Here is a 13131-nt window from a genome sequence, read left to right as displayed (position 1 = left end):
ACTCATGGCAACTACCATAGATGGAAAAAGGTAAAATGACATATATGGTTTTAAATTTACTACATTTCATTTGAAGTGGTAAGATATTATCCCCAAGTAGTTTTAAAATTGTATTGTATGTAATCCATAGAACAATCACTAAAACAAATATTCAAAGTGTAGATATTTAAAAAGCCAATAGGTAAATTACAATGGAGTGCTAAAAAATGTAATTAAATTCCTAAAGAAGTCAGAAAAAAAACAGAAAAAAATAACAAAAGTTATCAAAAATGACATTTATGTAAGTGGCATAAAACACGGCATTTAAGAGATTGTCGAAATATATTTTTAAAGGCTACATTCTAGGTTCTTTGACTAGAAGAAAAGAGATTTTAAATTATAAGTGCAATTATCCTGAAAAGCTAGGCTCAAAATGGAGAGAAGCGCTTCTGTAGTCCCAGAGGAGATAAAAAACAATGACAAAGACATGGGGATTTTTATATTTTTGTTAATACACTCGTCCCCATTTATCCTTGGAAGACAGGTTTTGATACTCTCAGTGAATGCCTGAAATCTTGGATAGGACTGAATCATATATGTACCATGTTGTTTTCTTTTTTTTTTTTTTTTTTGGTTTGAATATTATTATTTTTTTATTTTTTATTTTTTTATTGGTTGTTCAAAACATTACAAAGCTCTTGACATGTCATATTTCATACATTAGATTCAAGTGGGTTATTCAATACATATGATAAAGCTTAATTAATAAACTAGGCACAGTGAGAGATAAACAATAACTAATGAAAAATTGTATGATTATAACAATATATAATTATAAAAGTTATGTGAATGTTGACTATTTTGCTCTTTTTTATTTCTGGAACATTTAAAAAAAAATTTTATTAGTTGCTCATGACAATACAATGATCTTGACATATCATACATTTGATTCAAATAGGGTATGAATTCTCATTTTTCCACGTGTACACATTGCAGGATCACATTGGTTATACAGCCATGTATATACATACAGCAATACTAGTAAATATACTAGTAAAATATCTTACTGTGCTGTACTCACTACAATGTTGATCTGATAACTAAAATGGCTGCAAAGTGACTAACTGGTGAGTAGTACATGTAGATACTCTGGACAAAGGAAAAAAGTAAACATCTTAAAACACACCCAGGGGAAGGATAATGACTTTGAAATACATTCACAGACTTCTTCAGAATAAGTTTTTACAGAAAATTCCTTTGTCAAAGCCTGATGTGATCTAAGGAAAGAGTACCCAGACTACTGCAGCCCTCTCCAGGCTTCCTGTGTCACATAAGGGGGAAAATTACAAGGGCTAAGTATTGCTTCTGAATTTCTCAGCCCAGGTATTCAGGCCGGCTACCACCTTAGATTTAATCATAAGATTATACTGTGCTTCTCCATCTAACACCTTACCAGAACATCAACAGGACACCAGTAAAATAACGTGGATTGCAATGGAGAGGGTTATAAGAAACAAACTCTATCTAAAGAAGAGTCCTTTCAAGAAACCCAAACATGACCTGGAGTTTGGGGACAAGATATTAAACTAACAGCCACTTCCATGTTTATAGCAGCACAATTCACAATAGCTAAACTATGGAACCAACCTAGGTGCCCTTCAACAAATGAATGGATAAAAATATGTGGCATATATACACACAATGGAATATTACTCAGCAACAAAAGAGAATAAAATCATGGCATTTGCAGGTAAATGGATGGAGTTAGAGAAGATAATGCTAAGTGAAATTAGCCAAAATCAAAAAACCAAATGCTAAATGTTTTATTTGATATAAGGAGGCGGATTCATAGTGGGATAGGGAGAGGGAGCATGGGAGGAATAGACGAACTTTAGATAGGGAACAGGGGTAGGTGGGGAAGGGAGGGGACATGGGGTTATAAATGATGGTGGAATGTAATAAACATTATTATCCAAAGTATATGTATAAAGATTTGAATTGGTGTGAATATAATTTGTATACCACCAGAGATATGAAAAATTGTGCTCTATATGTGTAATAAGAATTGTAATGCATTCCACAGTCATATATAAATAAAAAATAAATAAATAAAAATAAAAAGCAAAAAAATGCAAGTACATGTACTGATAAAAAAAATAGATATTGAACTAAAAGAAACTGAAGCCTCTGGCATCTACAGCAACAGAAAACATCAAACACAGGCCAGCTCCTAAACAGATTAACAGAAAACCTCACGATAAAAGCCTAATTGCCTCAGTTCCCATTATCTGTTCCATCATGTCTGACTTTCAAAAACAACAACAAAAATTCAAAATATGCAACAAAAAAGGAAAAGAAAAGAAGAAAGAAAAATTTGTTAAAAAGCTTAGTATGAAGAGAAAAAAACAAACTCTGATGCAATAGAAACTTTGGAAATGCCAGAGAGAGAATTCAAAATTACTATGATTTGTATGTTTAGGACTATAGAAGAAAAAGCAAACATGCCCATAGATGAGCAATGTAAGCAAAGAGATGGAAACCCTAAGAATCAAAAGGAAATGCTATAAAACAAAGAACATTATAATACAAATGAAGAATGTTTTTAAAGGACTCACCAGTAATTTCTAATACAACCAAGGAAATAAATCAGTGAGAATGAGAATATATTAATGAAAACTCACCAAACAGAAATGCAAAAGAGAAAAAGAGAATGGGGGAAAATAAAACAAAAAAAGAAGAGAAGACTATCTAAGGGCAATTCTGAAGATGTAGCAAACACATAATGGCAATTCCAGGAAAAAGAAGAAAAAAAAACAGAAGAAATCGTTGAAATTATAATGACTGAGAATTTTTCAAAATGAATGAAAGACACCAAACCATATATTCAGGGAGCTCATAGAACACGGAGCATGATAAAAAAAATCAAAACATTTGTATTTATGAAATTTTTTTTCAAACTTAAGAAAAACAAAAAGAAAAAGAAAATCCCAAAGGAAACATAAACAAAACAAAGACAAAACAAAACAAAACAAAAAACCTTACTCATAGGTTAGGTAAGTAAAGCAGGTTAAGAATTACACTGAACTTCACATCAGAGATGATACAAATAAGAGCACAGAGGAATGAGGTATTTAAAGTCCTGAAACCCAAAATCCACCAACCTGGAATTCTTTATCCCATGAAAGTATCTTTCAAAACTAAGAAGAAACAATGAAAGGTATACAAATAGGAAAAGAACTCAAACTATCTCTATTTGCTGACAACATGATTCTATATTTAGAAGACCCAAAAATTTCAGAAAACTCCTAGAAGTCATACATGAATTCAGCAAAGTAGCAGCAGGATACAAAATTAACACACATATATCAATTGTGTTCCTATACACCAGTGATGAATCAACTGAAAGAGAAATTAGGAAAACTGCTCCATTAATTATAGCCTTAAAGAAAGTAAAATATTTAGGAGTCAACAAAACAAAAGAGGTGAAAGACCTCTACAGTGAAAACTACAGAACACTAAAAAAAAAAAAAAAAAAAAAGATCTTAGAAGATGGAAAGATAAAGATCTCCCATGTTCTAGGATAAGCAGATATAATATTGTCAAAATGGCCATACTACCAAAAGCACTATATACATTTTATGCAATTCTTATTGAGGTTCCAATGACATCCTTCATAGAAAAGGCAGTCATGAAATTCATCTGGGAAAATAAGAGACTCAGAATAGCAAAAGCAATCCTTAGCAAGAAAAGTGAAGCAGGAGGCATCACAAAAACAGACCTTAAAATATAAGACAGAGCTAAAGTAACAAAAATGGTATGGTATTGGCACCAAAATAGATATGTAGACCAATGGTTAAGAACAGAAGACATAGAGACAAACCCACATAAATACAGTTATCTCATATTAGATGAAGGTGCAAAAACATATATTGGAGAAAATATAGCCTCTTCAACAAATGGTGCTGGGAAATCTGGAAATCCATATGCAGCAAAATGAAATTAAGCCCCTATCTTTCACCATGCACAAAACTCAACTCAAAGTGGATCAAGGACCTAGTGATTAAACCAAAGACCCTGTGCCTAATAAAAAAAATAGGCTCAAATCTTCATCATGTCAGATTAGGCCTCAACTTCTTAAACCAGACTCCTATAGCACAAGAAATAAATCAAAAATCAATAAATGGAATGGATTCAAACTAAAAAGCTTCTTCTCAGCAAAAGAACCAATCAGTGAGGTAAATAGAAAGCCTACAGAATATGAGCAAATTTTACCACATGCACATCATATTGACTACTAATCTCTAGGATATATAAAGAATTCAAAAATTTTAACACCAAAAAAACAAATGACACAATCAAGAAATGGAAAAGGAATTGAACAGACACTTTTCAGAAGATGATATACAATCAATCATCAAATATATGGAAAAATGTTCAACATCTCTAGCAATTAGAGAAATGCAACTCAAAACTACACTATGATTTCATCTTACTTCAGTTGGAATGGGAGCTATTAAGAATACAAATAAGGGTTGGGGTTGTAGCTCAGTGGTAGACCACTTGCTTAACATGTGTGAGGCACTGGGTTCAATTATCAGAACCACATGTAAATAAATAAAATAAAGGTCCAATGACAACTAAAAATATAGACATATTTTTAAAAAAGAATACAAACAACAATAAGTGTTGGCGAGGATGTCGGGGGAAAGTCATACTCATACATTGCTGGTGGGACTACAAATTGGTGTAACCAATATGGAAAGCAGTATGGAGATTCCTTGGAAAACTTAGAATGGAACCACCATTTGACCCAGCTATCTCACTCCTTGGTTTATACCCAAAGGACTTAAAAACAGCATATTACAGGGACACAGTAACATCAATGTTTATAGCAGCTCAATTCACAATAGCTAAATTGTGAAACCAACCTAGATGCCCTTCAGTAGATGAATGGATAAAGAATCTGTGGTATATATACACAATGGAATATTACTCAGCATTAAAAGAGAATAAAAACATGGCAATTACAGGTAAATGGATGGAGTTGGAGAATATTATGCTACTTGAAGTAAGCCAATCCCAAAAAAACAAAGACCAAATGTTTTCTTTGATATGTGGATGCTGATCCATAATGGGGATGGGGTGGGGAGCATGAGAGGAATGGAGGAATTTTAGATAGGGCAAAGGGAAGGGCATGAAAGGGAAGGGGGATGGGAGTAGGAAAGAGGTGGAATGAGATGGACATCATTAAATACATGTATGAAGACACAAATGGAATAGTGTGGCTCTGTGTACAACCAGAGAAATGAAAAATTGTGCTGTAAATGTTTACTATGAATTGAAATGCATCCTGCTGTCATGTATAACAAATTAGAATAAATAAATAAATTAGACATATGAAAAATTGTGCTCTATATGAATAATAAGAATTGTAATGCATTCCGCTGTCATATATAAATTAAAAAAAAAATAAAATTTCCTTAAAAAAACTAGAAAGGATGAATTTCAAAGAAAGAAAAGTAAAGGGAAAATTACAGATTTTGTGTTTCACACTCTTAGTTAATAGATAGCTACTTGCTGAAAGTAATATTAGCATTAATGTCCTATATTGGGCAATTATGGCTTATGCATAAGTGAAATGAATCATCTCCAGGATCAAAGGGACAATATAAAAGAATTGGGAACACTCTATGATAATTGTCTGTGATAAGGTAACCACATTATCCAGAAAGTACATGTAATTTGAAAGTGGACTTAGATTAATTATAAATATATATTGAAAACTACAAGGCAACCAAGATTTTTAATTAAGTATATTTGATATGTATATTATTCAGCTTGGGTTTTTCTAATAAAATACCACAGACTGGGTTAATTCAACAACAGAAATTTGTTTTTGAACAGTTCTAGAACCTGGAATCCAAGATAATGGTACTAGAAAATCAGGTTTCCAGTAAGGCCTCCCTCCCTGGCATGGAGAGAGCTACCTCTTACCTGCATTCTGGTATTTTGCAGGGAGTGAGGGTGAGCAGCAAAAAAAAAAAAAAATGCAAGAATTCCAATGTCTCTCCTTACAATGACAAAATTTGCTATGGAGACAGTGCTGATCTATTCTTTTTCTACAACGACCCTTTTTTTTTTTTTTTACAGCCTGAATTAATCAATTCAAATACATTCACATGGAGAAGGGATCAAGGCTTAAACATGTAAACTTGGTATTAGGGATGCCCAATTCAGTTAACAGCAACATGCTGAGAGAAGAGACAACCAGAATTTTAAAATGCTCAATTAAAATCAGAGAAGGCAGAAAAAGAGAAGATTTATAGAAGAGAAAGAAACAAAAATAATTGCAGTGAAGAGAAAACAACTACAAACATGGCATATATTAATACAACTCTATTCATATTCACTTTAAGTGTGAATGGTCTTAATATGTCACTTAAAGGAGATTTTCAGAAGGTAATAAGGTAATAAATATATATCTAAATGGGTTCACAAGAAACTCTTTAAATATACAGATAATTTTAAAGATATAAAGATAATTTTAAAAGTAAAGGGATAAAGAACAATATATACATACTAACACTAATTTTCTAAAAAGCTGAGCAGCTATATGAATCAGACAAAAGAAAATTATTAGAGATAATAAAAGGGTCAATTATCTAAGGCATAACCATCCATAATGTATATATACCTCACAAAACAGCAATAAGCATATGAGGCCCAAACTGATAAACTGCAAGATTAATAGATAAACCCAATATTACCTAATTGGAGACTTCAATGCTCCTCTATCAGCAAATGATCATAGAGCAAGGAAAAAAAATGTGTGAGGAGATAGTCATCAATCAACTTGATGCAAGTGATATTTATAGAACACTTCATCCTACAACAGCAAAAATACATGTTCTTCTTAAGTTCACCTGACACACTCACCCTGCAAGTACACCCTGCATACTTGGTGATAAAATTAACAATTTAGGACTAGAAATTATACAAAGTACATTTTTAGTCCACAGATTAATTAAAGTGGAAATCATAGATCAATGAAACAGAATAGAAAATACAGAAAAAAGACCCACACTATATACTTACCTGACTTGTGACAAAGGAGCAAAGGTGAAAAATGGAAAAAGGGTAGTCTGTCTATAAATAGAGCTGGGAATATTAGATATCCACATTTAAGACATCCAATCTGGAGGTAGATCTTACTCTATTCAAAAATTAACTCAAAAAGAATGACAGACTGAAATGTAAAACAAAAGTTATGGATTTTTTTGAAGACAGCACAGAAGAAAATCTAGGGGATATTGGATTTGGTGATGAATTTTTAGATACAACACACACACACACACACACACACACACACACACACAAAGTTCCAAAAAAGAGTAAGTTGGACTATATTAAAAACACAAACTTTCCTGTGAAAGACACTGTAGGATTCCAATGATATGACATTTTGGAAGATAAAAACTGCCAAGACAGCAAAACGTCACAGAATCAAAAACACAGAACATATTTGTAAACCACATATATAATAAAGAACTAGTATTCAAAATATAAAACTAAAGTTACCACTCAGTAACAAAACAAACATCACAATTAGGATATGGACAAAAGGTCCTGTGAAAAAAATATGACAATTATCATGTCCATCACATTCATCATTTCTTTGTGGTCAAACACTCAATGTCCTCTTTTCTAGGTATTTCATAATCCCAGCAGCTTGGGAGGCTGTGGCAGGATCACAAGTTCAAAGCCAGTCTCAGCAACTTAGCAAGACACTAAGCAACTCAGTGAAACCCTGTCTCTAAATATAACACAAAAAAAGAGCTGAGGATGTGGCTCAGTGGATAAGTGTTCCTTTATTCAAGCCCTGATACAAAAAAAAAAAAAAAAAAAAAAAAAAAGATCTTTATCTTCTTTGGCGAAGATACAGATATGACCAGTAAGCATATGAAAAGATGCTTGGCCTCATATGTCAAGATGCTCCCTCATATTAGGGAATTGTAAATAAAAACAACAATAAGATATTATTATATTCCTAACAATATAGATAAACTCCAAAAACTGACAATATTAAATGCTGACAAAGATGCAGAACAATAGGAACTTTTGCTCATTGATGAGGGGGAAAGAAATGGAACAATTACTGCAAAACAAATTTTGGCAGTTTCTTACAAAGATAAACATAGTATTATACATGATGCAATAATAATGCTCCTAGCTATTTACCCAATGAGGTTGAAAGCTTATTCTACATAAAAACCCACACATGAATGTCTAAGGCACTTTTGTTTCGCGATCATCAAAAAGTGGAAGCAGGCAAGTTGTCCCTTAATAAATAATTTGATAAACACACTTTGTTACAACCATACAGAGGAATGTTAGATACAACACACACACACACACACACACACACACACACAATAAATAAATAAATTAATAAATAAATAAAAAGAAATGAGCTATCAAGCTGTCAAAAAGACCTGAAGGAACCCTAACTGCACATTGCTAAGTGAAAGAAATCAATCTGAAGAGCCTACATTCTGTATGATTCCAAAGGTATTCACATTGTGGAAAGTACAAACTGTTGAGATAGAAAATAGATCAGTGGTTGCCAGGAGTTGAGAGGGAGAAGGGATCAGTAGGTGAACATACGAGTTCGAAGGCAGTAATTTCTTCTGTATGATTCTGTAGTGGGGACACATGACCTTGTGTCACCTTAAAATGTACACAACAAAAAGGGAACCTTAATGTAAATTTTGAAACTTAAGTTAATAAATTGTAACCACAAGGGTTGATTAAATGTAACAATGTATAACAAGAATATAAGTTGTTAACAGGAGACACTGGGGGTGGGCACACTTATGGGAACTGCATTATGTTAACTTTTCTACAAATCTAAAACTGTTCCAAAAAATAAAGTCTACTAAAAATAATATGCACATAATTAAAAAAAATTCAAAAGGGCAGAAAGGCAAAAATGAAAACAAAACCAAGCCTTCAAAACAAAGACAACTCCAGGCCCAGATAATTTTACTGGTATATTTTAATAAACATTTAAGGAAGATAAAAATGCTGATGCCACACTATTTCTTCCAGTAAGTGAAGAGGTGTGACTACTTCTTATCTCATTTTATGAGGCCTGCATTACTCTGACACCAAAACCAGATAAAGACATTAAAGAGAACCACATATCTATCTTATGAGTAGCGACACTAAAGCCCTCAGTTAGTGATATGATTAGCATATGTAAAACTGACTCTACCCAACAACCAAGTGGCATTTATCTGGAGAATGTAAGGCTGTTCAACACTCAAAAATTAATGTGTTAAACCTAAGAAAAAGCACACAATTACATCAATAAACAGAAGAAAAAAAAAAAAAACTTGAGCAAATACAGCATCCATTCAAGATTTAAAAAAAAAAAAAAATCCTTCCCAAAGGAAGAAAAGGTTGAAATTTCCATAGTCTGATGAGGGCAGTTGATGCATAATGTAAGAGCTGACTCCTTAAGGACCAGGTGGCTTCCATCCAGCAGCACACAGGAAGTTGAGGCAAGGTGAGGCAAGGCCAGTGAGGCAAGCAGAGGGAATAAAAGCCCTACGGAACAGCAAGGGGATAAGTATATGGCATTGCCACTGACACAGCTGTCCACAGCAATAGTTCTCCGTCAGAGAGGATCTGTCCCCCAAGGAGCATTTGACATTGTCTGGAGACATTTTGTTGTCACATCTGGGGCTTTGAGGACTATTCCTGGCATCTGGTATCGGAGGCTAAGGATGCCAGGGAGCACTTCACAGTACCCATGTCTCAGTTCCCAACCCATCAGAAATATCCGAAAATGTAATTGGCCTGAGGGGAAGAAATCCCATTCTACATAAAGGCCACGTCATCAAAGCTCCTAGAACTGAATTCAGCAAGTCAGGGAATAAAAGATCAATATCAATTGTGTTTCTGTATACTAGTTACCTACTTTGTATACAACCAGAGATATGAAAAATTGTGCTCTACATGTGTAATATAAATTGTAATGCATTCTGCTGTCTTATATAACAAATTAGAATAAAAAAGAAAAAAGTTACAAATGAATTTTTAATTTATAATTTCTCTTCTTATCCTGTGGTATTTACTCTGCTATGGGATTGTAAAATGTGGTTAAAAATAACTTGTACTTAAAATGCTGGGTACTTTATTTATGCGTTTGCATTTTAATCTTCTGAATTTTACAAATAAAGAAAAAGACTTGGTGAAATATTTTCTTCAAGTCATGCTATTCAAACTTTGGGGTGTGTGTGTGTATGTGTGTGTGTGTGTGTGTGTGTGTGTGTGTGTGGCGTGTACTAGGAATGGAATCCTAAGCTTCCCACATGCTTGGCGAGCATTCTCCCACTGAGCTACATTCCCCGCCCTCCAGTCACACTTAATTAGGGTTGACCCAAACTGAATTGAGGCATTTCAAACATGAAAGCTTCTTATCTCACCTATATAATAATTACTGCAATGGTAACATCAACCGATAAGTCATAGTTTAAAAAAATTGTTCATAAACTCTTTTAAAAATGTTTTATTCATGATCACTAGGAAATTAGCAAGTTAATATTCACCCCTCTAAAAAGTACTTAAACAGTTTATGCTTTATTTCCTACCTTTCCTTTCATGAACAAGATCTGGTCGCAACAGTGCCATTGTCTTTCCTTCATTCTTGCTTTTCATTAATTTAAAATCAGGAAAGAAAACATCAAGGAGCCTCGCAACATTAGTTGCATCATCTTCAATATCACAATATTGAGATATGTGTTGTCGATCCAGAAGTTCTTGTAAACTGTCGAAATACAAAACATTAAGATTATTATAAACTAAAGGAAGGAAGATGGTAGAATGTAGAAAGGTCTGTCACCCCACCCTAAAAGTAGAACTCTTTGGGTATTATAGAAACCCAGATTCCCAGCTGAGATCAACATCAACCCAGCCCTAAATGTGCAAGGATTTAATCACTCGAAAATACCTACTCCAAATAAAAGTCCAAAGTTCCATTTAGAGCTTGAACCCAGCACCCAGAACTTCCCAAATAGATCCGTGCACCACTTCCAACCAGGAAGAGCAGTGATCTGAGCTGTCTAGCCAAAATCCCAATAGAAGGTTCCAGTTCCATCCGCCTGCCCTGGAGAACAGAGAAGCTGAGAGCCATCTCAATCAGCTATACTTCCAAACTTCTCCAGCAAGAGGAGAGACTAGATCAAAAAAGGAGGTTGGGTTTAACATCATCCAGTATTGGCTCTCACAAAGAGACACACAGCCCAAGAAATAAAGGACTGGAAGACAGATAGTCTGGAATAGGATGTAGATACTCAACTTCAGCTACTTTATCGGAAAAGTTTACACATTTTTAATTAAGAATTTTTCTTTAATCTTCTCCTTTTATTATTAATTATCATTATTAATATTTTGATTGTTCTGACTGTATTTGCTGATAGATTCAAGTATATACAATATACATATGTATACTTTTTCTTTTCCCTTTTTCTATTTTATCATTTCTTTTCCTTTTATTAACCTTTTGCTATTTCATTATATTTGGTGTTTTGTTTTGAGGTAATTTTGGTTGAAATGAGGAGGGGACAATGATGTTCTTCTGCTCTTCTCGTTTCTTTGCTATATTATGCCTCTTCTCCTCACCTCTCCCTCTAATAGCAATATAACTTCTCTCTCTACTATTTCTCACTTCTTCCCTTTTTAGGGCCTCAGGCACTCCCTTGCTTCCACTTCCTTTCCTCCTACCCTTTGAATATTTCAACCTTCCAGTTGACTTCATTTCCCAACTTCTTTACTCCTAGTGAACTCTATTTTTAACATTGTTATGGTTTGGGTGTCAAGTATTCCCTAAACTAATGTGTGAGACAATGTAGGATTGTTCAGAGGTGAAATAATTGTAAGAGCCTTACCCTAATCAGTGATTTGATCTCCATATGGGAAGAACTGAGTAGTAACCAAAGGCAGGTAGGGTTGTGGCTGGAGGAGGTGGGTCACTGGAAGCCTTTGGGATATGCATTTGGTGAGCTGAGCTTAGACTCTCTGCTTCCTAATTATCATGTGAGCTGCTCCCCTCTGCCACACTCTTCCACCATGAATGATGTTCTGCCTCACCATAAGCCCCAAGGAATGGAGCCAGGTGTCTATGGACTGGGAACTTTGAAACCGTGAACCCCCAAATAAACTAAAATTTTCTTGTCAGGTCTTTTAGTCACAGCAGCAAAAAAGATGACTAAAGCAAACATCCTTTAAATCCATATGGTTTATCCCTTTGGAGAATGGAATAACATCTTCAGAGGAAGCCACATTTTTTTTCCTATCACAGCAGCTTCCCAAGAGTGAATAAACACAGAACCAGCAAATTGAATCCACAAAGCGGAGAAGAGCAAAGAACTCTTTCGCTGGAAACCTGTGATCTAAGTTCTGGGATGAGGAGCCTTCTCCTGGTTGACCCTTGGGAGATACAGGTTGTATAAGCAAAAATAACTAAAATGGTTTCAGCACCATTATGGAAGCACAGATATTGGGGTTGGAAGCAGACCTCACATGGATCAGGAAGCTTTCCTTTATTCCACAGCGGGAGTCAATCAGTCAAGCTCTGGAGAGATACACTTTCTAGATAGAAAATGACAGCCAGTTATAGAGGGGCTCTGAATTTTATAGGTTACAATGAGAGTGAATTAATCATTGTAGACTGAAGCAGAATATGTTGGTTTGGATAGTCAGGGGGAAAAAAAAAACTGTGAAAAGTCCAAAACGTATTGTTACTGGAAAGACATGAAAGCTCAGAACTGTTTATCTTCTTCCTCTGGGACCCACTGTTACCCAGAGCTTCACTATTTGCTTTTCTCCTTCCAGAACTCATCAGCCATGAGAAAGGGCACTTCAGTATCCCCCTCCTCCCTTGAGGACCCATTGTGGTTGGGAAAGGATGAATGTTTGCTTTTGGTAGAGATGCTCAGGAAGGGATGAAAGTTTGCTTCCTTCACCTCCCACCTCCCACCCTAGTGGGGGGCATTGTTACTGGGAAAGGATTTACTGGGATCCACTTCTTCCTCCCTCTTCTTCCAGGTCAGATAGTTTTGAGGGGGTGTCATTTCCCTGTTCTGAGGT

General features: G+C 34.6%; 1 protein-coding gene across 1 annotated transcript in view; it reads right to left on the bottom strand.

Moving 5' to 3' along the window:
- Positions 1 to 13131, bottom strand: part of Nme8 (NME/NM23 family member 8) — a 66305-nt gene that overhangs the window by 29523 nt on the left and 23651 nt on the right. The window contains exon 10 of the mRNA XM_076853967.2: positions 10635 to 10810. Coding sequence (XP_076710082.2) covers positions 10635 to 10810 — 176 coding nt within the window. The remainder of the gene's footprint in view (positions 1 to 10634; positions 10811 to 13131) is intronic.

This window comes from Callospermophilus lateralis, chromosome 1 (assembly GCF_048772815.1).
Source record: "Callospermophilus lateralis isolate mCalLat2 chromosome 1, mCalLat2.hap1, whole genome shotgun sequence".
NCBI lineage: Eukaryota > Metazoa > Chordata > Mammalia > Rodentia > Sciuridae > Callospermophilus > Callospermophilus lateralis.
Note: the sequence above shows the minus strand (reverse complement) of the source record. Positions and strands in the feature narration are given on the sequence as shown.